General features: G+C 59.0%; 1 protein-coding gene across 1 annotated transcript in view; it reads right to left on the minus strand.

Moving 5' to 3' along the window:
- TSPEAR (thrombospondin type laminin G domain and EAR repeats) overlaps positions 1-26,610 on the minus strand; it is a 140,242-nt gene that overhangs the window by 10,283 nt on the left and 103,349 nt on the right. Inside the window, exon 3 of the mRNA XM_056119385.1 lies at positions 348-586. Coding sequence (XP_055975360.1) covers positions 348-586 — 239 coding nt within the window. The remainder of the gene's footprint in view (positions 1-347; positions 587-26,610) is intronic.

Below are 26,610 nucleotides of genomic sequence, written 5' to 3' on the forward strand. Positions count from 1 at the left end.
GTGGCCAAGAAGGGGGGCCCACCCGCCCATCCCCACCATCCCCTCCAGCCCAGGTTCTCTGCCCAGGGAGCCCGGCCCCAGTGTCTTTACTGGGAAGTGGGTTTCTGCACACTCAGGACAGGTTAACGGGGTCTCTGAGTTCAGCCTTGAGGCAGAACCCCCATGAGGAGCTGCTGGGTCCCTCCTCTGCCCTCTGTGCCGGTAGCCACGGCCTATTGAGCCCCAATGCTGCCCTCCTGGCCCAACTCCAGCCCTGGGCTGGCCCTCAGGAGCTGTGTGCACCGCCTGAGGCCGCGCACTCTTGGCCACACAGGCTGGCCTGGGGCCCCACTGGGGCAGATACCTACATGTCGAGGGGCGGGCCACAGTCGGAGGCCAGGGAGAAGGAGCCTGCAGACACAGCCAGCACCAGCGTGTGCCACTGGCTGTCGGTGAGAGCAGCACTGCGGAAGGATATGCGTGTCTGCCAGGTGCCCGCCGAGTCCTCGCTCACAAAGAGGAAGTGCAGCTGTGTGGGCGAGTAGCGCAGGCCGAGAAGCAGCGTGTCCTGCTCCTCGGACAACACCGTCATCAGGTACTCGTTCTTCTGCAAGACAGTGAGAGACACGGGTAAGGACAGGCGAAGACAGAGGGCAGGCACAGGGTGAGGACAGGGGAAGACAGGGGAGGAGGCAGGGGAAGACAGATGGGAGGATGGACAGAAGAGGACAGGTGAGGACAGGCGAGGACAGATGAGGGTGGGTAGGTTAGTGTCACAGTGAGAACAGACAGGTAAGGATGAGCGGGTAAGGATGAACAGGTAAGGATGGACATGGGAGGATGGACAGGGAAAGAGGTTAAGAGGACAGGCGAGGACAGACAGGTAAGAACAGATAGACGAGATGTACAGGTGAGGAGGACAGGTGAAAATGGACAGGTGAGAATGGACAGGTGAGGGTGGACAGGTTGAGAATTGACAGGTGAGGACAAACAGGTGAGGATGGACAGGTAAGCAGGTAGGTGAGAGGACAGACAGGTGAGGACAGACAGGTGAGGATTGGCAGGTGAGAACAAACAGGTGAGGACAGACAGGTGAGGACAAACAGGTGAGGATGGACAGGTGAGGTCAGACAGGTGAGGACAGAAAGGTGAGGGTGGAGAGGTGAGGACGGACAGGTGAGGATGGACAGGTGAGGCCAGACAGGTGAGGATGGACAGGTGAGGATGGACAGGTGAGCAGGTAGGTGAAAGGACAGACAGGCGAGGACAGAGGACAGACAGGTGAGGATGGGCAGGTGAGGTCAGACAGGTGAGGTCAGACAGGTGAGGACAGACAGGTGAGGGTGGAGAGGTGAGGATTGACAGATGAGGACAAAGAAGTAAGTGGGTAGGTGAGAGGACAGACAGGTGAGGACAGAGGACAGACAGGTGAGAATGGAGAGGTGAGGACAGACAGGTGAGGATGGACAGGTGAGGACGGAGAGGTGAGGACGGACAGGTGAGGATGAACAGGTGAGGATGGAGAGTTGAGGACAGAAAGGTGAGGGTGGAGAGGTGAGGATGGACAGGTGAAGTCAGACAGGTTAGGATGGACAGGTGAGGATGGACAGGTGAGGTCAGACAGGTGAGGACGGACAGGTGAGAATGGACAGGTGAGCAGGTAGGTGAGAGGACAGACAGGTGAGGGCAGACAGGTGGGATCAGACAGGTGAGGACGAACAGGTGAGGATGGACAGGTGAGGGTAAAGAGGTGAGGATCAGGTGAGGACGGACAGGTGAGGTCATATAGGTGAGGACGGACAGGTGAGGATGGACAGGTGAGGATTGACAAATGAAGACAGAGAAGTGAGTGGGTAGGTGAGAGGACAGACAGGTGAGGACGGACAGGTAAGGACGGACACGTGAGGATGGACAGGTGAGGATGGACAGGTGAGGTCAGACAGGTGAAGATGGACAGGCGAGGATGGACAGGTGAGGATGGACAGGTAAGGTCAGACAGGTGAGGATGGACAGATGAGGACTAACAGGTGAGGATGGACAGGTGAGGTCAGACAGGTGAGGACGGACAGGTGAGGACAGAGAGGTGAGGGTGGAGAGGTGAGGATTGACAGATGAGGACAAAGAAGTGGGTAGGTGAGAGGACAGACAGGTGAGGACAGAGAACAGACAGGTGAGGATGGACAGGTGAGGACGGACAGGTGAAGATAGACAGGTGAGGATGGAGAGGTGAGGACGGACAGGTGAGGATGAACAGGTGAGGATGGACAGGTGAGGGTGGAGAGGTGAGGATGGACAGGTGAGGATGGACAGGTGAAGTCAGACAGGTTAGGATGGACAGGTGAGGATGGACAGGTGAGGTCAGACAGGTGAGGACAGAAAGGTGAGGGTGGAGAGGTGAGGACGGACAGGTGAGGATGGACAGGTGAGGTCAGACAGGTGAGGATGGACAGGTGAGGATGGACAGATGAGGATGGACAGGTGAGCAGATAGGTGAAAGGACAGACAGGCGAGGACAGAGGACAGACAGTTGAGGATGGGCAGGTGAGGTCAGACAGGTGAGGTCAGACAGGTGAGGACAGAGAGGTGAGGGTGGAGAGGTGAGGATTGACAGATGAGGACAAAGAAGTAAGTGGGTAGGTGAGAGGACAGACAGGTGAGGACAGAGGACAGACAGGTGAGGATGGAGAGGTGAGGACAGACAGGTGAGGATGGACAGGTGAGGATGGAGAGGTGAGGACGGACAGGTGAGGATGAACAGGTGAGGATGGAGAGTTGAGGACAGAAAGGTGAGGGTGGAGAGGTGAGGATGGACAGGTGAGGATGGACAGGTGAGGTAAGACAGGTGAGGATGGACAGGTGAGGATGGAAAGGTGAGGATGGACAGATGAGGATGGACAGGTGAGCAGGTAGGTGAAAGGACAGACAGGTGAGGACAGAGGACAGACAGGTGAGGATGGCGAGGTGAGGATGAACAGGTGAGGATGGGCAGGTGAGGTCAGACAGGTGAGGACGGACAGGTGAGGACAGAGAGGTGAGGGTGGAGAGGTGAGGATTGACAGATGAGGACAAAGAAGTAAGTGGGTAGGTGAGAGGACAGACAGGTGAGGATGGACAGGTGAGGACGGACAGGTGAAGATAGACAGGTGAGGATGGAGAGGTGAGGACGGACAGGTGAGGATGAACAGGTGAGGACGGACAGGTGAGGTCATATAGGTGAGGATGGACAGGTGAGGATGGACAGGTGAAGTCAGACAGGTTAGGATGGACAGGTGAGGATGGACAGGTGAGGTCAGACAGGTGAGGACGGACAGGTGAGAATGGACAGGTGAGCAGGTAGGTGAGAGGACAGACAGGTGAGGGCAGACAGGTGGGATCAGACAGGTGAGGACGAACAGGTGAGGATGGACAGGTGAGGGTAAAGAGGTGAGGATGGACAGGTGAGGATGGACAGGTGAGGTCATATAGGTGAGGACGGACAGGTGAGGATGGACAGGTGAGGATTGACAAATGAAGACAGAGAAGTGAGTGGGTAGGTGAGAGGACAGACAGGTGAGGACGGACAGGTAAGGACGGACAGGTGAGGATGGACAGGTGAGGATGGACAGGTGAGGTCAGACAGGTGAAGATGGACAGGCGAGGATGGACAGGTGAGGATGGACAGGTAAGGTCAGACAGGTGAGGATGGACAGATGAGGACTAACAGGTGAGGATGGACAGGTGAGCAGGTAGGTGAAAGGACAGACAGGTGAGGACAGACAGGTGAGGACAAACAGGTGAGGATGGACAGGTGAGGATGGACAGGTGAGGATGGACAGGTGAGGACAGACAGGTGAGGGTGGAGAGGTAAGGATGGACAGGTAAGGATGGACAGGTGAGGATTGACAGGTGAGGATTGACAGATGAAGACGGAGAAGTGTGTGGGTAGGTGAGAGGACAGTCAGGTGAGGACAGACAGGTGAGGATGGACAGGTGAGGACGGACAGGTGAGGATGGACAGGTGAGGATGGAGAGGTGAGGACGGACAGATGAGGATGGACAGATGAAGTCAGACAGGTGAGGATGGACAGGTGAGGACAGACAGGTGAGGGTGGAGAGGTAAGGATGGACAGGTAAGGATGGACAGGTGAGGATTGACAGATGAAGACGGAGAAGTGTGTGGGTAGGTGAGAGGACAGTCAGGTGAGGACAGACAGGTGAGGATGGACAGGTGAGGATGGACAGGTGAGGACGGACAGGTGAGGACGGACAGGTGAGGATGGACAGATGAGGACGAACAGGTGAGGATGGACAGGTGAGCAGGTAGGTGAAAGGACAGACAGGTGAGGACAGACAGGAAGGTGAAAATGGACAGGTGAGGACGGACAGATGAGGACGACAGGTGAGGACGAACTGGTGAGCAGGTAGATGAGAGGGCAGGTATGGACATGCATGAGAGGGCAGCTGACAGCAGACTTAAGGCCACTGGCCACAGTCTTCACTGAACCCACCAAGTCGGTCCCACCCATGATGATGGCTACTGTGAACAGCCCCAAAGGATAAGGGTCAGTGCAGAGGTGGAGCCGAGCCCTGAGGTGATGTGGAGGGACATCAAAGCATGCAGGTCACAGGCAGCTGCGGGCCGCTCTGGGAGCGCCACTGTCTGTGACAAATGGCATGCTACTATGGGAGGGAGTAACAAGGGAGCCCTCGTGGCCCTGCCAGGTCACTGTGTGGCCCCTCAGCCAATGTGAGGAGATGCGACATTTCCACATGGGAGGGTCACTAGGAAAGTAGGACACCCCCTGCCCGGGAGGGAGACCCAGGACATTACTGAGAGCACTGGACCAGAGGTGCAGGCCCGCAGGCCCCGGCCAGGAGGCATTTAAACCCACAGAGAGAGCAGACGAAGGCAGGGACGAGCATTGCTGGCTGAACAGAGGGTGCATGGAACAAGCAGACAGGACATCTCCAGAGTACACAACCCCAGAGCTCCCAACCTCCCCTGGCCAGCAGGCAGAGAGGCCAATGTGTTCTTTCTCCCTCCCCAGGACATGCCGGCTGTGGGGACAGACCGGGCAGCTCAACCCACACCCGAGCACGGTCAGACACACAGCATCAGGCTCAGGGAGTTTATTGGGGGTCCGAGGCAGGGCCAGTGGGATGGAGTGGAGGTCAGTGACCACAGCAGAGAGAGTGGCAGCCAGGACAGGGGCCCTGAGCAGGTCTGGTTGCCAGGATGCAAGGACCAGGGAGTATGAGGTTGGGGTGCCGAGGGCAGGAGGCCAGGTCAACACAGGGCAGGTGCAGGGCACCCATCTGCGGTGGTGGCCATCCTGGGGTCACCTCTGGCCTGGTATCACTGGCAGGGCCCAGTGCCCACTGCTCCAGGGTCATGCCTGGTTGGCAGCAGAGTGTGGGCCAAGGCGGGCACAGCGGGCAGGCGGGCACACAGCCGGCAGGGCAGGGCACAGCGAGGCCCAACAGGCGGCATCAGCAGCAGCATGAGGGCTTGCAGGCAGGCTGGCACAGCAGGGACATGCTGGACCCCTGGCAGCAGCTAGGCGGGCAGGCGGGTGGGCACGCGGGCTGGCAGATGAGGGAGACGCTGGACGAGGGTTTGCAGCAGGGGGAGCATGAGGGGGCCTGGCACGGGGAGCCCCCACAGCACATGGGGCTGCAGCACATTGGGGTGCAGCACATGGGCTTACAGCAGACGGGGGTGCAGCACATGGGCTTACAGCAGACGGGGGTGCAGCACATGGGGGTACAGCACATGGGCTTACAGCAGACAGGGGTGCAGCACATGGGGGTGCAGCACACGGGCTTACAGCACATGGGGGTGCAGCAGGCCGGCTGGCAGGGGGAGCAGGAGCAGCAGGAGGGGGAGCAGGACCCGCAGCTCATGGGGCTGCAGACGAGGGTCATGCTGGGGGCCGGCGCGCAGCAGCTGGGGGCGCAGCAACTGGGGGCGCAGCAGCTGGGGGCGCAGCAGGGGGGCGCACAGCAGTTCTCGGGGCAGTCGTCCCCCTGCCAGGAGGATTCCGTAAAGGAGTCGCAGGACCTTGGCAGGCAGGCCCGGCTGTTGTAGCTGAGGTCGCTGGAGCAGATGGACAGGGCGGAGGCAGCCATGGCAGGTAGAGGAGGGTGTAGGGGTGAGTGTGCAGGGGTGAGTGAGTGTGTGTGTGTGTGTGTGTGTGAGTGTGGGCTGCCCCCTTTATACTCCTGCTGGGCTGTCACTGCCGCAGCGTCTGTTTCCTTGTGGGCTGCGTGGCTAGCCCCATCATTACTGTTTGTTTACGGACAGGCCGGGCCCTGCCAACGATCTCATGTGAGCACCATAACACCGACCTTGTCCAGGTGTCTAAGCAAACATCTGAACTGGTCTGGGACCCCAGCTTGGCCTGGTGCCCTGCCCCCACCAAGTCACTAAAGCATAGTAGGATGCCCAGAAACTGAAGTTGCAGGTTGCTATCAGCAGTGAGAAGCACCCCCCAGACCCCAGGGGCAGTTAGAGCCCAGGAGGGAGTCAGAGCATGAGGTGGGCGTGAGGCTGCGTCCTCAGGGAAGATCAGTACTTTTGGGCTGAACTCTGAGTGCATATGGGAGTGAAGGTGGGCGGGAGACAGCAGTGCTTGGGGAGACCCATCCACAGTCCCTGTGCCCTTTTGCCACCAGGAGTGCCCAAACCCACATGTGCCCTCTAAGAGTCCTGCACCTCTGGATTCTGGGCAGAACCTGTTCTGGGGTGATGGTGGGAAAGATGCCAGGAGCGCAGGGGCTTGTGGGAGGGAGTGGTGAGTACAGAGGGGCACGGACGGGGGGGAGAACCTGACCCCCATGCCATCCCCTGAACCAGGAAGAGGAAGTGCTGTTGAATGACGAACATAAATAGACACGGAGAATTGGAGAACTGCCCTTGCTTGTTTGGGGCCATACCCAGTAGATGCTGGGCACTACTCCAGGCTCAGAGCTCAGGGGTCACTGCTAGTACTTCAGGGGTCCATGAGTTGTGAGGATCTGGCCCAGGTCCCTTTTTAAAAAAATATTTTTAATTAAAAAATTTTTTTTTCTCTTTGGGTCACACCTGGCGATGCATAGAGGTTACTCCTGGCTCTGCATTCAGGAATTACCCCTTGCGGTGCTCAGGGGACCATATGGGATGCTGGGAATTGAACCTGGGTCGGCTGCATGCAAGACAAACGCCCTACCTGCTGTGCTATTGCTCCAGCCCCAAATTAAAAAAATTTTTTTAAAAATGAATCACCATGAGGTACAGTTACAAACTTTTGTGCTTATGTTTCAGTCATACAATGATCAAGTACCCATCCCTCTACCAGTGCCCATTCTCAACCACCAATGATCCCAGTATCCCTCCCACCACCCCCCATCCCCCCCGCCTCTGTGGCAGGGCATTCCTTTTTGCTCTCTCTCTCCTTACGGGTGTTGTGGTTTGTAATAGAGGTATTGAATGGCCAACATTTGGTCTATAGTCTACTTTCAGCATGCATCTCCTATCCCAAGCGGGGCCTCCAAGCACCAGGGCCCAGGTCTTTTAGTGACTGGCCTGGAAGACAATTATCTCCCTTTCCCTTTCCCCTTTGGGTTTTGGGCCACACCCAGCAACACTTTGGGCTCGGGAGACCATGTGGGTTGCTGGGGATGGAACCCAGGTCAGCTGCCTGCAAGATAAGCACCCTTTCTGCTCCCTGACCCCACAGCTTCCTAGAGCAAAAGTTATCAAATGGTACAGTGCAGGACAGATGGACGAAAGCTGATGGATGCACAGACTTGGGATCATGCCCTCCCAGGGATGAGTATAGCAGCTCTGTTGAGGGGAGAAGAGATGATCTTCTCACTTTCTCCCCCACCCTGACAAGACCATGAGTTGCCACCCCCGAATGGCTTCTCTGGCGATTTATCGAGATCCTTAACAGCCATGATCCCAGAGGCACACAAACCAATCTCGGAACCCAGCGACTTTTGGCAGAAATGTGTCCAGACTTTGCTTTAAGGTATGGTGCTGAGCCACCACGGTGGGAAAAGGTGTTGTCCCTTCCACCCATTCCCCTCAGTAGCATGGAGGCTATCATCTTTCAGAGCCTATTGGACAGTCAGGTATGAGCCGGCAGTGACTAGACACCCAGGACCTCACAGGATGGGGGATGGAACCGGCCCTTCTCCCCTTCCCTGATGAGACCTCGAGTTGCCACCCACGAACGACTCCTCCGGTGACTTATGGAGCTCTTTAACAGCCATGATCCCAGAGGCACACAAACCAATCTCGGAACCCAGTGGCTTTTGGCAGAAATCCCTCCAGACTCAATTACTAAAATATCTGAATTCCAAAATCACGTGACCGCTGTGACATCATATGGTCTTCATAATCAGCAATAGAAAACAAATTATCTAAGGATGCCTTTTTGGCTGGTCTGATTGTTGGGGGGAAACTCCAAATAATAATGGTAGGTCTTTTGTCGAAATATTAAATGTAATCAAAGTAGAGAGAGAGTAATGGAAATCATCTGCCACAATGGCAGGGGAAGGGGTGGGATGGGGGGTATACTGGGGTTCTTGGTGGTGGAAAATGTGCACTGGTGAAGGGATGGGTGTTTGATCATTGTATGACCAAGACAAACCTAAAAGCTTTGTAACTATTCTCACGATGATTCAATTAAAAAAAAAATTAAAAAAAAGAGATGATCCTCTCAGCAAACAGGGGACATCTTTGCATGAGAAAGACAAAACTGGCGCCAGAGGGATAAGACAGCAGGCAGGGAGCTGGCCTTGAACATGACCTACCTGGGCTTGGTCCCCAGAGTCCCATATGATACCTCAAGCATCACCAAGATTGGATCCTGAGTGCAGAGACAAAAGTGATCCCTGGTACGCCCTAAGTACTACTGTCTGGTGTGGCCCCCAAAGCAAACCAAACTAAAACAAAGAGCCAAATTACACCCCAATCTCACAGTCTGAAAACATATCGATGGACTAAATGTGAAACACAAACTCTTATTTTTGTTTTGTTTTGTTTTGTTTTTGGGCCACACCCAGCAATGCTCAGGGGTACCTCCTGGCTCTGCACTCAAGAATCACTCCGGATGGGATGTCCGGGATTGAACCTGGGTTGGCCACATGCAAAGCAAGCACCCAACCTGCTGTATTATCTCAGTCCCGAAACACAAAACTCTTGGAAGAAAAGTTAAGACAGAAGCTTCCGGACATTGGGTTTGGAGAATTTCCTGGATGTGAGGCACACACAGCATAAGTCAAATATGTGCAGAGGCAAGCAAAGACCAGGGCACCAAATCTGAGGACCACCTGCCCCGTAAGTAAGAGATCAGTCTCGAGTGTGGCTCTGACCCACTCTAATGGTGCCGAGGTGCTGAGCAGATAGTCTTCCACAGGAATCGAGTGGTCACCAAGCACACTTAGTTTGCAAGCCTCCCTCCACCCCAGGAGGGCCACTCGGTGTGGAGAGCCAGCAGGGCAGACAAGCTAGTGGCCAGAGCCTGGAAAGGCCACTGGGGAATCTGACAAAGGAGCGCCCCCCAAATCCAAACAGATCTACCACCCTGGACCAGAGCCATGGCACAGCGGGGAGGGTGTTTGCCTTGCACGCAACTGACCCACGTTCCACCCCTGGCATTCCCTATGGTCCCCCGAGAACCACCAGGAGTAATTCCTGAGTGCAGAGCCAGGAGAAACCCCTGAGCACCACCAGGTGTGGCCCAAATAATGAAATAGAACAGATATGCCATCCAGTCCAGCCCTTCTACAGCGCCCATGCACAGCTGGAAGCCTGAGCTGGAGAGAGAGAACATGGGTTAAAGTATTACATGCTGCCATCACGGTCCCCTGAGCACGGCCAGGTGTGACGCTGAGCACAGAGCCAGGAGTCAGCCCTGGGCTGCTGTGGCCCAACCATCAAACAAGCAAAGGGGAGGTCTGGGAGCAGTCCCCAGAGACGCCTCCGCAGGGCTGTGCTCCTGGATGTGCCCACAAAGGCGAGACCATGGTGGTCAGTGGGGGTGCGCCATGTAGGCAGCACTGCAGGGGCATCTCAGAGGGAGACAGGGGTGCGGCACTGGGCAGGGGGAGCACTCTGGGCCACTCAGCAAAGGGCTCGCATGGGAAGTGGTGGCGTCTCAGAGAAAGTACTGGGTCACATGCAGGCTGTGGGTGTAGAGAGGCTCAGGGACCCCAGGAGTGGGTGCTCAGTACACTGGGGTCCTTCAGGGCTGAAGAGGCATTGGTGGTGTGTGTGGAAGGCCCCCTTGGGAAGGCTGCCACGGCCCTCAGCTCCTCATCCCTGTTACCTGCTTTTCTCCGTGCAGACCCCGGGCAGAGCTGCACAAGTGTGGCCGCACTGCTCGCTGGATGTACTCACTGTCCACACCCCCCTCGGCTGCAGTGACCCCGGCTTTGCCTTCAGCCTACATGCTGGCTCAGTTCTCATTTTCTTGGGCTCAATGTTCACATTTTTATTTCTTTTCCTTTTGCAGGGGGAATTTTTGGTCACACCTGGTAGTGTTCAGGGCTGAGGCCTGGCTCTGTACCCAGGGGTCACTCCTGATGGGGCTCTGGGGGCACTAGGCGGTCTCAGGGACGGAGCCAGGCTGGTGCCGCACAAGGCCAGTTACTCTCTCCAGCCTCGCCCATTTCTCCCCAGGCAGGCAGCCTGGGGACTGGCCCTGCCGCTGTCCTTCTGTCCATCCTCGCTCTCCCCTGGGTCCCTGCTCTCCCCAGTGGCTTCTGCGTGCCATGTGTCTCCATGGCCCCGAGGCATGTATACATTGGCCTTTGCTCTAACTTCTGCACAGGCTCAGTTCAGCCCTGCTCTGACGGCTCCCATCCCCGATGGCTCTACCACCCGACGCCCCTCAGTGTGGCCCCATTGCTGGGCTGGAAAGGGCTATCAGGGGCTACGAACCCCACCGCGGGGCCGGGCCTGGCATGCCTGTGTATATTCTTGAGCTCTGTTCTGGGATGCTCTTCTGCCTGTCTGGAGCACCTGCAGGTGGCCTAGGACAGAATTCAGGGGGCTTGTTCCAGCCCTGGGACATGCCCTCCACGGGCCTCACCTGGCTCGTGATGGTCGCCTTGAAAGCTGGGCCACTTTTTTTTTTCCTTTTTGGGTCACATCCAGCGATGCACAGAGGTTACTCTGCACTCATGAATTACCTTGGTGGTGCTCAGGGTATGGGACACTGGGAATCGAACCTGGGTCATCTGCATGCAAGGCAAATGTCCTACCTGCTGTGCTATCGCTTCAGCCCCAAAGCTGGGCCACCTTTAAAATTATTCATTTGGTTCTTGTGAGCACAACAGCGCACCACATGGGGTAACAGAATAGACCTGGGCCAGGTGCACGCAAGGCAAGTGCCCGAGCCCCAGCACGATGCCCTGGAAACTCAACTCATGGCTGCTTATCGAGTGGGAGTTTACTGGAGGTTTGACAGGTGCCAGGGGGACCTTCTGGGCAGCACAGGGGGCTTGGTGATGCCCATCCACTCTGGACACTGAACAAGGTACCCACAAGGTTGGTCTGTGGACACAGACACTTAACACCCACTAAGAGAGCTGTCCAAAGGCCCACTGTCCCCTCCCATGCACCAGGTCCCAGCTCTGAGCCAGTGTTTGCCCAGGAAGCAAGGGGCCAGGTGTGCCCAGGTGGCACTGAGGAGAACCCGGGGCCTGACCATCACTTTCCAAAAAGGGGCAGGCTGGACAGTCCTGCACCCCCTATCCATGCTGCCTGACCACTCAGTCCTAACCCAGAGTCTGGCCATGCACTCTGGGGCTCCCTAACCCCAGGACGCGTCGACTGGGCAGCTCAGCCCACACCTCAGCACGGTCAGACATGCAGAGGCCAGTGAGTCCCTTCTCCCTCCCCAGGACGCCCTGGTGCAGGGACAAACCAGGTGGCTCAGTACACACCTCAGCACATTCAGACATGCAGCATCAGGCTCAGGGAGTTTATTAGGGATCCAAGACGGGGCCAGCGGGACGAAGCGGAGGCCAGTGACTCTGGCAGGGAGAGTGGCATCAAGGACAGGGGTACTGAGCAGGTCTGGCTGCTGAGATGCAGGGCCCAGGGAACACGAGGTCAGGGTGCCAGGGGCAGGAGGACAGGTCAGCATGGGGCAGGCGCGGGGCACCCATCTGTGGTGGTGGCCACCCTGGGGTCACCTCTGGCCTGGGATCACTGGCAGAGCCCAGTGCCCACTGCTCCAGGGCCATGCCTGATTGGAAGCAGAGTGTGGGCCAAGGCGGGCACAGTGGGCAGGCAGGCACATAGCTGGCAGGGCAGGGCAGAGCAAGGCCCGACGGGAAGCATCAGCAGCAGCACGAGGGCTTGCAGGCAGGCTGGCACAGCAGGGACATGCTGGACCCCTGGCAGCAGCTAGGCGGGCAGGCGGGCGGGCACGCGGGCTGGCAGATGAGGGAGACGCTGGACGAGGGTTTGCAGCAGGGGGAGCATGAGGGGGCCTGGCACGGGGAGCCCCCACAGCACATGGGGCTGCAGCACATGGGGGTACAGCACATGGGCTTACAGCAGACAGGGGTGCAGCACATGGGCTTACAGCAGACAGGGGTGCAGCACATGGGCTTACAGCAGACAGGGGTGCAGCACATGGGGGTGCAGCACACGGGCTTACAGCACATGGGGGTGCAGCAGGCCGACTGGCAGGGGGAGCAGGAGCAGCAGGAGGGGGAGCAGGACCCGCAGCTCATGGGGCTGCAGACGAGGGTCATGCTGGGGGCTGGGGCACAGCAGCTGGGGGCACAGCAACTGGGGGCACAGCAGCAGCTGGGGGCGCAGCAGGGGGGCGCACAGCAGTTCTCGGGGCAGTCATCCCCCTGCCAGGAGGATTCCGTGAAGGAGTCACAGGCAGCGGGCAGGCAGGCCCGGGTGTTGTAGCTGAGGTTGCTGGAGCAGACAGACAGGGCGGAGGCGGCCATGGCAGGGAGAGGAGGGTGTGGGGGTGAGTGTGCAGGAGTGAGTGTGCAGGGGTGAGTGAGTTGGGGGGTGTCAGGGATTCCCCGCTTTTATACCCCTGTCCCTCTGGTCTCACCGAGGTCTTCCTTCCTCTTCCTTGTTGGCCTCGACCCTGAAGCCTCATTAGTGATGAGTCACTGGCAGGTATAGCTCCCCGGAAGTGGTGTCAGGGATGTGTGGGGCCTCAGTGTACCTGCCTTGCCACGGGGCTGTCTTCAGGGTAGGGGAGATTCCTGGGTGGCTCCACCACTGTCGTCCCAGAGGGTCTTCCCTCTTGGGGCACCCCTCAGTATGAGATCTGCCTGAGGGCCGCATGTGGTCTGTTCTGGCCTGCTCCAATCTATTTTGGTCTTTCCCTGTCTGTCCAGCCTGTGCTGGTCTGTGCTGGTTCGTTCTGGTCTGTACCAGTCTGTTCTAGTCTCTATCTGATTTAGTCTTTTTTTAGCCCTTTCCAGGGTTCCGGCAGCTGAAGACCTCCAGATCTAGACACCACCATGCTGAAACCACTCTCCACACACATGAAGGTACCAGCAGAGGGACAAAGCCACGCGGGTTCTGGGGCCGAGATCTCCAAGCCTACTCGGATTGGGGCTGAGCATCCTACACCCAGATCCTCCAAATTCCAGTAGGCGGGGGTCACACCCACCAACTGGCCCCCTGGTGCCGTGTAATCCAATCAACGGCTAAGATTCAGAGACTATAAAACCCAGCTCCTGGAAGCACGCGGCCGCATTTGCAGCCACACGACATGTTATCATATCATTCCTACTTTAGACAAACTGGCAGGCTACAGAATGTAACCTACCCACACGGCAGAGTCTGGCAAACTCCCCGTGGCGTACCCAATATGCCAAATACCAGTAACAATGAAGGGTCTCATTCTCCTAAATCTGAAAGAGCCTTGAATATGGCACTTTATAAAAAAAAAAAATCTCAGGGCTAGGACGAAGAGATGTTACTGGGGCCTGCTCGAGTCAATCGATGAATAACAGGATGTTTGTAATTTGTGATTGTAATTTGGCCCTTTCAAGACTTTTTTGGTCTGTTCCAGTTTTTGCTGCCTGTTCTGCTCTGTTACAGCCTGTATTGGTCTGTTCCAGCCTATTGCGGTCTGTTTCAAGCTATGCTGATCTGTTCTGGGTTGTTCTGGTCTGGACCAGTCTGTTCTGGTCTCTTCCAATTTCATTTGTTCTGTTCTGGTCTGTTCCATCCTGTTTCAGTCTGGTCCAGTCTATTCCGGTCTGTTCCAGCCTGTTCTGTACTGTTCCAGCGTGTGCTGGTTTGTTTTTGGCCAGTCTCTGAAATCCTGCCCTGCGCTGTCCCTCCCCTGGGGCAGACACACGTTGGGGTCCCTGTTACAGCTCGGGGCCCGCTGGAAAGGGATGAGGCCACAGCCCAGAGGGGACAGTCCACAGGGGTGAGGGGCCTGTGGTGGGGAATAGGCCAGGAGAGATGTGTGACAGGAGACCTCGTCCCGGGGTCCTGAGGAGCCAGCACGTCCCTGTGCCCTTGGAGACATGGGGGCAGCCCAGAGGCCTCTCCCTGCTTTCCACGGGGACCTGTCTCTGGCCCGGTCTCCGGTGGCACGTTCAGTTTCCCTCTTGCACCCCTGACCGGCTGCTCCTCCCTTCCCTGTGCCCTCATCGTGGCTCTGGGTGCAGCCGCGTCTCCTCTGACCCTCACTCCTCACTCACGTGAGACCAGCCCTGACCTCCTGGGCTGCCCAGCCCTGACTCTGGGGGTCTTGGTCCTGCACCCCAACACTCTGATCCTTCAGTCCTGTGCCCCAACCCTGGGAACCCTGCACAGCAGTCTGTGATTCCTGACCCCACACTGTAACCCTTGCACCCCACACTGTGACCCCCAACCTGAACCCTGGGACCTCTGTACCCCCACACTGTGACCCCTGCATCCCAGCCTGTAACCCCTGCACTCCCCAATCTACGACCCACTGCACCCCTCACCATGACCTCTCAGTCCTGCACCCCCCACACTGTGACCCCTGCACTAAAGTCAGTAACCCTTTACCCTACACTTGGGGCCCCTCAGGTTCTCTCAGGCCTGTCCAAGCTCCGTCTCTCTGAGTCTGGGCGCTGCGTGGGACCCTCCCCGGGAACCAGGCCTCATGCCCCCCAGCTCACCCCCAGAGGCAGGGGTTCTGCCCACCATCCGGAGAGGCAGAGAACAGAGCCTGGTTCTCTCCCGACCTGACCTGATCACAAACCCGCTCAGCCCGGTCACAGGCAGAGGTCTGAGTGATATGTGAGCACATGTGCAGCGCCGCATGTGAAGTACATTTGAGCATGTGTGCTGTCCCATATACATCATGGCACATGTGCAGCCCCGTATGTGAGGTACACGTGAGCCCGTGTGCTGTCCGATGTATGAGGGCACGTGTGCAGTCTCATATATGAGCTACACCTGAGCATGTGTGCTGTTCCACATACATGAGAGCACATATGCTATCTCACATACATAAGGGCACGTATAGAACACCCGTGGCGTCATGTGCGCAGTCCTAGCTCCCCATCATGCCCCTCCCCAGCAGCCTTCCTAGGGGCCCCGGACCACTGCCATTACTGCTCTAGTGGCCCCTGTGTCCCTGCACTAGGCTGGCCGGCTACTTCAGGGGGCCTGAGTCCCTAGGGCAACTGTGCCTTCCCCTCAGCCTCAGCCAGTCTCCAGGGCCCTCATGCTGCCTCGCCAGAGCTGCCATCAGCTGTGGCTCTGGTGACAGCAGCCTGTCACAGTTGAGATGTCCTGACAGTGGCAGGCAGTGGGTGTGAACAGTGACAGGCAGTAGGGTGTGGACTGTGACAGGTGGTGGGGTCTGCAATGCTGAGAGGTGGTGGGGTCTGGAATGGTGACAGACAGTGGGATCTGGAATGGTGACAGGTGGTGGAATGTGAACTGTGACAGGTGGTGGGGTCTAGAATGTTGACAGGCAGTGGAGTGTGAGGAAAGGTGACAGGATGGTGACAGACAGGGGGATATCTGGAACATTCTAGCAGGGGTTGTGTGGAACAGTCAGGTGTAGGATGTGTGACTGCTCTACCCAGCGCCCCACCTCGTGCCTCACACACTTGGGGAGAGGAAACCCCGGGCCAGCTGTATAGATGGGGTCAGGGCAGGAGGCCCTGGAGAAGAGGGGCCCAGTGGACAACTCATGTGGCCTCAGACACGGGGGCACCTCAGGGTTCTCGGCCTTCAGTGGGCAGCAGCAACTCTGCCGTGTGAACCCTGGGCCTGGGCACGTGACTCCCTGTTACTCGAGTACGTTCTGGGTCTAACTCTCACACCACGCACAGATGGAGGCTTCTCAGGGATGCTTGGATGCAGGCTCAACAGCCCTCACCTCCGGCTCCCCCTTGGAGGGATGCTCTCACCTCGGTGCCCTGAAGGCTAGCTAGACAGCTGGCCCCAATGGGACACACACCTCACAGTGAGTGCCCTGTGTCCTCAGGGCCCAATGGGTGAGGCCCAAGCTCCGCTGCCCTTGGACTCTCGGACTCCACAGCCACAGTGCCCCCAGGGCCAGCATGAGTAGGGCCGGCTGGCTTTGTGTTGGCGCAGCCCAGGGACAGCTCAAACCAGATGTGGAGGAGGCTCCCAGGCCAGGGCAGAGCTGGGCAGTGGCTGCAAAGATCCACACTCAGAGCCAGTCACAGGGTCAATGGCAACTTTATTGGTTAATGCCCATGTCAGTCACTCAGGACTTGCAAGGCACCACCCCAACTCACAGGGAAGAGGGACGCTGCATGACCTGTGGGCACCTGTATGTAGCAGACGGGACTGCGGCATATGGGGGCAGCTCAAGGGCTGCACAGAGAGGGGCACAGAGGACAGGTGGGGCCACATGCAGGGAAGGCGTGTGCCAGACTGAGGGGTGGTGTCTCTGCGGCAGGAGACCCCACTAGACTCAGGGTGCCCAGGTTATCAGGCAGGAGGCAGACTTAGCCTTGGAGGCCCGACAGGCAGCATCAGCAGCAGCAGGAGGGCTTGCAGGCGGGCTGGCACAACAGGGACATGCTGGACCCCTGGCAGCAGCTAGGCGGGCAGGCGGGCGGGCACGCGGGCTGGCAGATGAGGGAGACGCTGGACGAGGGTTTGCAGCAGAGGGAGCATGAGGGGGCCTGGCACGGGGAGCCCCCACAGCACATGGGGCTGCAGCACATGGGGGTACAGCACACGGGCTTACAGCAGACGGGGGTGCAGCACATGGGCTTACAGCAGACGGGGGTGCAGCACATGGGCTTACAGCAGACAGGGGTGCAGCACATGGGGGTGCAGCACACGGGCTTACAGCACATGGGGGTGCAGCAGGCCGACTGGCAGGGGGAGCAGGAGCAGCAGGAAGGGGAGCAGGACCCACAGCTCATGGGGCTGCAGACGAGGGTCATGCTGGGGGCCGGGGCGCAGGAGCTGGGGGCGCAGCAGCTGGGGGCGCAGCAGGGGGGCGCGCAGCAGTTCTCGGGGCAGTCATCCCCCTGCCAGGAGGATTCCGTGAAGGAGTCACAGGCAGCGGGCAGGCAGGCCCGGGTGTTGTAGCTGAGGTTGCTGGAGCAGACAGACAGGGCGGAGGCGGCCATGGCAGGTAGAGGAGGGTGTGGGGGTGAGTGTGCAGGAGTGAGTGTGCAGGGGTGAGTGAGTTGGGGGGTGTCAGGGATTCCCCGCTTTTATACCCCTGTCCCTCTGGTCTCACCGAGGTCTTCCTTCCTCTTCCTTGTTGGCCTCGACCCTGAAGCCTCATTAGTGATGAGTCACTGGCAGGTATAGTTCCCCGGAAGTGGTGTCAGGGATGTGTGGGGCCTCAGTGTACCTGCCTTGCCACGGGGCTGTCTTCAGGGTCGGGGAGATTCCTGGGTGGCTCCACCACTGTCGTCCCAGAGGGTCTTCCCTCTTGGGGCACCCCTCAGTATGAGATCTGCCTGAGGGCCGCATGTGGTCTGTTCTGGCCTGCTCCAATCTATTTTGGTCTTTCCCTGTCTGTCCAGCCTGTGCTGGTCTGTGCTGGTGGTTCGTTCTGGTCTGTACCAGTCTTTTCTAGTCTCTATCTGATTTGTTTTTTTTTTGGCCCTTTCAAGACTTTTTTGGTCTGTTCCAGTTTTTTCTGCCTGTTCTGCTCTGTTACAGCCTGTATTGGTCTGTTCCAGCCTATTGCGGTCTGTTTCAAGCTATGCTGATCTGTTCTGGGTTGTTCTGGTCTGGACCAGTCTGTTCTGGTCTCTTCCAATTTCATTTGTTCTGTTCTGGTCTGGTCCAGTCTGTTCCGGTCTGTTCCAGCCTATTCTGAACTGTTCTAGCCTGTGCTGGTTTGTTTTTGGCCAGTGTCTGAAATCCTGCCCTGCCCTGTCCCTCCCCTGGGGCAGACACACGTTGGGGTCCCTGTTACAGCTCGGGGCCCACTGGAAAGGGATGAGGCCACAGCACAGAGGGGACAGTCCACAGGGGTGAGGGACTGTGGTGGGGAATCGGCCAGGAGAGATGTGTGACAGGAGACCTTGTTCCAGGGTCCTGAGTAGCCAGCATGTCCCTGTGCCCTCAGAGACATGGGGGCAGCCCAGAGGCCTCTCCCTGCTTTCCACAGGGACCTGTCTCTGGCCCGGTCTCCGGTGGCACGTCCTGTTTCCCTCTTGCTCCCCTGACTGGCTGCTCCTCCCTTCTCTGTGCCCTCATCGTGGCTCTGGGTGCAGCCACGTCTCCTCTGACCCCCACTCCTCACTCACGTGAGACCAGCCCTGACCTCCTGGCCTGCCCAGCCCTGACTCTGGGGGTCTTGGTCCTGCACCCCAACACTCTGATTCTTCAGTCCTGTGCCCCAACCCTGGGAACCCTGCACAGCAGTCTGTGATCCCTGACCCCACACTGTAACCCTTGCACCCCACACTGTGACCCCCGACCTGAACCCTGGGACCTCTGTACCCCCACACTGTGACCCCTGCATCCCAGCCTGTAACCCCTGCACTCCCCAATCTATGACCCCCTGCACCCCACACCATGACCTCTCAGTCCTGCACCCCCCACACTGTGACCCCTGCACTAAAGTCAGTAACCCTTTACCCTACACTTGGGGCCCCTCAGGTTCTCTCAGGCCTGTCCAAGCTCCGTCTCTCTGAGTCTGGGCGCTGCGTGGGACCCTCTCCGGGATCCAGGCCTCATGCCCCCCAGCTCACCCCCAGAGGCAGGGGTTCTGTCCACCATCTGGAGAGGCAGAGAACAGAGCCTGGTTCTCTCCCAACCTGACCTGATCACAAACCCGCTCAGCCCGGTCGCAGACAGCGATCTGAGTGATATGTGAGCACATGTGCAGCGCTGCATGTGAGGTACATTTGAGCATGTGTGCTGTCCCCTATACATCATGGCACATGTGCAGCCCCGTATGTGAGGTACACGTGAGCCCGTGTGCTGTCCGATGTATGAGGGCACGTGTGCAGTCTCATATATGAGCTACACCTGAGCATGTGTGCTGTTCCACATACATGAGAGCACATATGCTATCTCACATACATAAGGTCATGTATAGAACACCCGTGGCATCATGTGCGCAGTCCTAGCTCCCCATCATGCCCCTCCCCAGCAGCCCTCCTAGGGGCCCCGGACCGCTGCCATTACTGCTCTAGTGGCCCCTGCGTCCCTGCACTGGGCTGGCCGGCTACTTCAGAGGGCCTGAGTCCCTCGGGCAACTGTGCCTTCCCCTCAGCCTCAGCCAGTCTCCAGGGCCCTCATGCTGCCTCGCCAGAGCTGTCATCAGCTGTGGCTCTGGTGACAGGAGCCTGTCACAGTTGAGATGTCCTGACAGTGGCAGGCAGTGGGTGTGAACAGTGACAGGCAGTGGGTGTGGACTGTGACAGGTGGTGGGGTCTGCAATGGTGAGAGGTGGTGGGATCTGGAATGGTGACAGGTGGTGGAATGTGAACTGTGACAGGTGGTGGGGTCTAGAATGTTGACAGGCAGTGGAGTGTGAGGAAAGGTGACAGAATGGTGACAGGCAGGGGGATATCTGGAACATTCTAGCAGGGGTTGTGTGGAACAGTCAGGTGTAGGATGTGTGACTGCTCTACCCAGCGCCCCACCTCGTGCCTCACACACTTGGGGAGAGGAAACCCCGGGCCAGCTGTATAGATGGGGTCAGGGCAGGAGGCCCTGGAGAAGAGGGGCCCAGTGGACAACTCATGAGGCCTCAGACATGGGGGCACCTCAGGGTTCTCGGCCTCCAGTGGCAGCAGCAACTCTGCCGTGTGAACCCTGGGCCTGGGCACGTGACTCCCTGTTACCCGAGCATGGTCTGGGTCTAACTCTCACGCCACGCACAGATGGAGGCTTCTCAGGGATGCTTGGATGCAGGCTTTGCTCTACCCACTCACCAGCCCTCACCTCCGGCTCCCCCTTGGAGGGATGTCCTCACCCCGGTGCCCAGGAGGTCAGCTAGAAAGCTGGCCCCAATGGGACACACACCTCACAGTGAGTGCCCTGTGTCCTCAGGCCCCAATGGGTGAGGCCCAAGCTCCGCTGCCCTTGGACTCTCGGACTCCACAGCCACAGTGCCCCCAGGGCCAGCATGAGTAGGGCCGGCTGGCTTTGTGTTGGTGCAGCCCAGGGACAGCTCAAACCAGATGTGGACGAGGCTCCCCAGGCCAGGGCAGAGCTGGGCAGTGGCTGCAAAGATCCACAGTCAGAGTCGGTCACAGGGTCAACGGCAACTTTATTGGTTAATGCCCATGTCAGTCACTCAGGACTTGCAAGGCACCACCCCAACTCACAGGGAAGAGGGATGCCGCATGACCTGTGGGCACCTGTATGTAGCAGACGGGACTGCGGCATGTGGGGACAGCTCAAGGGCTGCACAGAGAGGGGCACAGAGGACAGGTGGGGCCACATGCAGGGAAGGCGTGTGCCAGACTGAGGGGCGGTGTCTCTGCGGCAGGAGACCCCACTAGACTCAGGGTCCCCAGGATATCAGGCAGGAGGCAGACTTAGCCTTGGAGGCCCGACAGGTTCGCATCAGCAGCAGCAGGAGGGCTTGCAGGTGGGCTGGCACAACAGGGACATGCTGGACCCCTGGCAGCAGCTGGGCGGGCAGGCGGGCGGGCACGCAGGCTGGCAGATGAGGGAGACGCTGGACGAGGGTTTGCAGCAGGGGGAGCATGAAGGGGCCTGGCACGGGGAGCCCCCACAGCACATGGGGCTGCAGCACATGGGGGTGCAGCACATGGGCTTACAGCAGATGGGGGTGCAGCACATGGGCTTACAACAGACGGGGGTGCAGCACATGGGGGTACAGCACATGGGCTTACAGCAGACAGGGGTGCAGCACATGGGGGTGCAGCACACGGGCTTACAGCACATGGGGGTGCAGCAGGCCGGCTGGCAGGGGGAGCAGGAGCAGCAGGAGGGGGAGCAGGACCCGCAGCTCATGGGGCTGCAGACGAGGGTCATGCTGGGGGCTGGGGCACAGCAGCTGGGGGCGCAGCAGCTGGGGGCGCAGCAGCAGCTGGGGGCGCAGCAGGGGGGCGCACAGCAGTTCTCGGGGCAGTCATCCCCCTGCCAGGAGGATTCCGTGAAGGAGTCACAGGCAGCGGGCAGGCAGGCCCGGGTGTTGTAGCTGAGGTCGCTGGAGCAGATGGACAGGGCGGAGGTGGCCATGGTGGACAGCTGAGGGTGTGGGGGTGAGCTGTGCAGGGGTGAGTGAGTGTGGTGGGGTGGTAGAGTATGTGGGAAGTCGGGGATCCCCGACTTTTATCTTCCTCTGGCTGTTTTCCCTAGACTCACGTGCTCCTTCCTGCTGCGTGGGGGCCGCTTCAGGCCCTCATTAGTGCTGTTGTCTGTGACATGTGACTCGTGACCGTCATGTTGTTGTTTGGTTGGGGGGTGGGGGGTGGGGTCACACCTGGTGGTGCTTAGGGGCTGTTCGTGGGTCTGCTCAGGAGGGAGCCCTGGTCATGGCCTGTTGGCCAAACATAGGCAGGGACAGAATCCAGGTTCACGGATGCATGCCGGGCAAGCACCCAACTTTATGCGGTCTCTCAAATCATGCCTCATGTATGTGGGTGGTGCTGGGGGGGAGGTTCCTGCCCTCCTACCTGTGCCCAGAGAACTCTTGAGTGGCATGTGCTTGTGGCTCTGTGCAGGGTTGTGCAGCCGCAGCCGCCCTGGCTGAGGGTCCCTGGCTGCTCCCCCAGAGGGTTTGAATGGAATGTGTGGGCCTGTGCATGCTGCAAGTATGGCTGTGGACCATGGTCATAGGACGCAATCACAGTCGCAGCCTGTGTCACAGCACTGAGGGGCCGCATACAAGACTCCCCCGGCCACAGCCCTCCTCACCTATCACATCACAAGTCCCTACGAGCGTGTCCAGCTCCGGCACAGCCCAAAGGCTCTGAGTGGTGCCTGGGGAGGAGGAAGAAGGAACCAACCCGCAGGGGCAATGCACACATCTGGGACTGGACACAGTAGATGGGGAGGCCGGCCAGACCCAGCATCTGCCTGGTGCCTTGACCTCGTCTGCTTTTTTCTCAGCCCACACATGGGCCCTGGACCCGGGATGCCTGTCCTGAAACTGGCCGCCTGGCGTGAACCCAAGGGACTCAGTGGAGGCTCCTGAGACCGAGCAGGTGGGCGCGTCTGTGTGCTCAGCCAACTCCCCTCCCATGCCCCTGCCCTGCCACCCGGGGCTCAGCAATGCACAAGTGACCTGGAAACACAGGATTGCAGCCCAGAGGGCCGCAGAACCCCCCCGGGGCTGCACGGCAGAGGCGGGAGGATGCGGATCAGAGGGTCCTTGTCCCTACACAGGATCTGAGTCTGGGCCCTCAGCCAGCGTGGACATGCAGGATGTGCATACCGTGTGTATGGGGCAGTGTCTGCACGCTCCACTGCCTGCACATGGGCCGTACCCCCCAGGCACATGCACATGGGCATGTGCCCCCCAGGCACATGTACACGGGTTCTGTGCTCCCCCAGCACATACACACAGGCTCTGTGCTCCCCCACCCATCTGCACATGGGCTCTATGCCCCCCAGGCATATGTACATGGGCTCTGTGCTCCCCAGCTGCCTGTACCCGAGCTCTGCAGTGTACACCCTGCCATCTGTGTGCATTCAGGTGTGGCCCCTGGTCCTCCCTAGGAACCCCTCCCTGCACTGGACACCCACAGATGGGACACAGGTGTCTGTGGAATCTGAGGTTTAAATCTTGGCTCAAAGGTACAATCATGTGGAAAGAGAATCCAAGTGCCCTGAATCAAGTCCCCAGCCAAAGGGGCAGTGCCCCAGACAGTGGGCAGCGACGCCTGGTCAGGAGGGAGGGCATGAGAGCCATGTCCACTCTGAACATGGAGCGAGCCGTGGGATAGGGGCTTGATGTGTCCAGGATCCTGTCTTTCTGTTGAGGTTCAGGATTCCCCCAGGGTCTCCATGGACTCGCAGGGAGAGGCTGGCAGATTAGAGGCGCATGCATGTGAGAATGTGGGACTATGGCAAACCAGGACATGATCTGGAATGTCTAATGGCTCCCAGGAGAACCAGGATGCTGCCACATGGGGTTCTACATCTGACACCAGGGCCCACAACCAGCCAAATGTATCTCAAGTCGGATGAGAGAGGAGCTTCTCTTCCACAGGCCAGGTGGGAGGGGGACAAGCCCCATGCGCTCAGGCAGCCCTACTGAACCTGGGCCAGCCATGTTCCTTCCCTCTATCTGTCCCTTCCCTTCTCTCCAGCACTGACCAAGTGAGTTTTCCCCCATGAGTGAACACCAGAACCAAGTGCCCACTCCCTTGAGTGCCTCAGACCCAGGCACTGGTAGAACCACGCGAGTCAGAGCCTGCTCTGAAGATCTGCCTTACAGAGGAAGGTTTGGAAGGTTTGGAAGGTTTGGAACCTGCTCATCGTCCTGATCCAAGTTACCTTCTCTTAGTGTCCCATATGCCCTGACCTCATCAGACCATGGCCTCAGCCCAGCACTCAGGAGACAGACCCAGCTCCATCGGCAACAAGGTCCTCCCTTTTCTCAAAAACTGTGTACCTGGCACCTGGCCTCACTGGCCACTTGGGGCTGCAATGAGCCAGACCCACCTTCCAGCTGAGTCGATGAAGACTACATGGGAGTGAGGGGTCCCTGAGAACTGATCAGAGGGTTGAGAAGTCCCGGCTGGTGGGTGTTGGGGCTTGGCCCATGCTGGGTCAGACTGCCAGGGGCTCTCAGATGAAGAGCAGGAAAAGCCAAAGAGACCCAGAGGCCATATGTCCAGGGACGATGGGGTGGAGGTGGGCCTGTAATGGTCAGGTTCCTGCTGGCACAGCTGAAGGTGAAGGTCTTTCCTTTCCCAGAGGTGCCCCGTGGTGGCCCGGAGGAACACACACATGTCTATGTTGCTCTGCATGCTGTGGCGGATTGTGGGGACAGCAGAGCCCACTTCCCGGCTCTGGGAGACCAGTGTCTGCCCCTTCCCGCTCTGTGTCCAAACTAACCCTCCACACCCTGGGGTGTCACTTCCCAGGGTCCTGTTTCTGTCCAGACAAGGCTCAGGCACTACAGAAAGAAGGTCCACAAGCGTCCACTCCCAGGTCCAGCACCGAGTGAGTAGCTGGAGGCAAGAGAGAGGCTGTGCCTCGTCTCAGCCCGCGGGCCTTCAGGCAGCATGGAAACCAGGGCGCAGCGAACAGGGTCCTTGGTGCTGCTGGGGGGGTCTGTCTTGGGTGGGGTTGGACTGCAGGGACAGAGGGTGGGCAGGGAGGGAGGGGCGGGCTGGAGGCAGGAAGGGCAGGGCCTGAGGTGTGGGGCAAAAGGGGCGGGGCCTGACAGGGTATCCAGCCTCTGCACTAGCAAGTGAGTCCTGAGGCCCCTTGGAGCTCTGACTGCAGAGGATCTGCCTTTGGACCTGCTTTGGGCCGTGGGGTTCTGTGCAGCCACGGTCGTTGGTGCCCAGAGATGGCTGCTCCTGGCCTTGCTGGACGCGGTGCATGTCAATCAGTGGATTTGATGCAGTGGGAGGGTTGGCAGCTGCCCACAGTGTCCCGATGTCCAGTGCCCCCAGACGCCCTATCTGGTGTACGCCTCTCCCTCCACACACAGATGAGGGGCCACTCCGCCTGGCGGGCATGCTGACGTAGTTCTCTGTGTCTCTGTCTAGTGCCAGGGTGCCCGCTGGACAGCTGGCCCCAAAGGGATGCTCATTCCATAAGCAGGGTGCCTAGCCAAGACTCAAAACTCCCACGGGCAAGGTCCAAGCAATGTGCCCCACTAGTTCCATGGAGGCCACGAGGACAGTGCCCCCTGAACCCGCAGAGCAAGGCTGGCCAGCTGGCCTTGTGTCAGGGACAGCTCAGACCATATGTGGATGAGGCTTCTAGCCCAGGGACAGCTCAGACCAGATGTGGATGAGGCTTCTAGGCCAGGAGAGCTGGGAAGTGGCTACAAAGATCCACACTCAGAACCAGTCACAGGGATGACAGCAGCTTTATTGGTTAATGCCCATGTCAGTCACTCAGGACTTGCAAGTCACCGCCCACACTCACAGGGACAGGAGGACGCTTTTTGACCTGTGGGCACCTATATGCAGCAGACAGGGGTGCAGCAGACATGGGGAGTACCAGGTTGCCAGGGGCCAAATGCAGGGAGGGCTGAACCAGCCTGAGGGGGCGGTGTCTCTGGGGAAGGAGACCCCACTAAACTCAGAGTCCCCGGGATGTCAGGCAGGAGGCAGACTTGGCCTTGGAGGCCCGACAGGCGGCATCAGCAGCAGCATGAGGGCTTGCAGGCGGGCTGGCACAGCAGGGACATGCTGGACCCCTGGCAGCAGCTAGGCGGGCAGGCGGGCGGGCACGCAGGCTGGCAGATGAGGGAGACGCTGGACGAGGGTTTGCAGCAGGGGGAGCATGAGGGGGCCTGGCACGGGGAGCCCCCACAGCACATGGGGCTGCAGCACATGGGGGTGCAGCACATGGGCTTACAGCAGACGGGGGTGCAGCACATGGGCTTACAGCAGACGGGGGTGCAGCACATGGGGGTGCAGCACATGGGCTTACAGCAGACAGGGGTGCAGCACATGGGGGTGCAGCACACGGGCTTACAGCACATGGGGGTGCAGCAGGCCGACTGGCAGGGGGAGCAGGAGCAGCAGGAAGGGGAGCAGGACCCGCAGCTCATGGGGCTGCAGACGAGGGTCATGCTGGGGGCCGGGGCGCAGCAGCTGGGGGCGCAGCAACTGGGGGCGCAGCAGCTGGGGGCACAGCAGCTGGGGGCACAGCAGTTCTCGGGGCAGTCATCCCCCTGCCAGGAGGATTCCGTAAAGGAGTCACAGGCAGTGGGCAGGCAGGCCCGGGTGTTGTAGCTGAGGTCGCTGGAGCAGACAGACAGGGAAGAGGCGGCCATGGCGGGTGGAGGGAGAGTGTGAGGGTGTGTGGATGACCGGTGTGAGTGTGGGAGTGTGTGTGAGTGAAGCTGTCCCTGGCTGCAGCCTTTATACCCCCACGGGGATGTTTTCTTCCTGGTCTGTGCTGTCTCTGCCCCGCTTCCCTTCCTGGTTGGGGCTCGGCACACGTGGCTCCCTGCTGCCAGCTCGGGCCCCTGCTGCTGGCACCTGATTGTGCCTGTTCTGAGAGGCAAACTCCTGATGTCTGTGCTATGGTTCCTGGTGCCCGCTCTGGGCCAG

The sequence above is a fragment of the Sorex fumeus genome, unplaced genomic scaffold, assembly GCF_029834395.1.
Source record: "Sorex fumeus unplaced genomic scaffold, SorFum_2.1 ptg000041l, whole genome shotgun sequence".
Lineage (NCBI taxonomy): Eukaryota > Metazoa > Chordata > Mammalia > Eulipotyphla > Soricidae > Sorex > Sorex fumeus.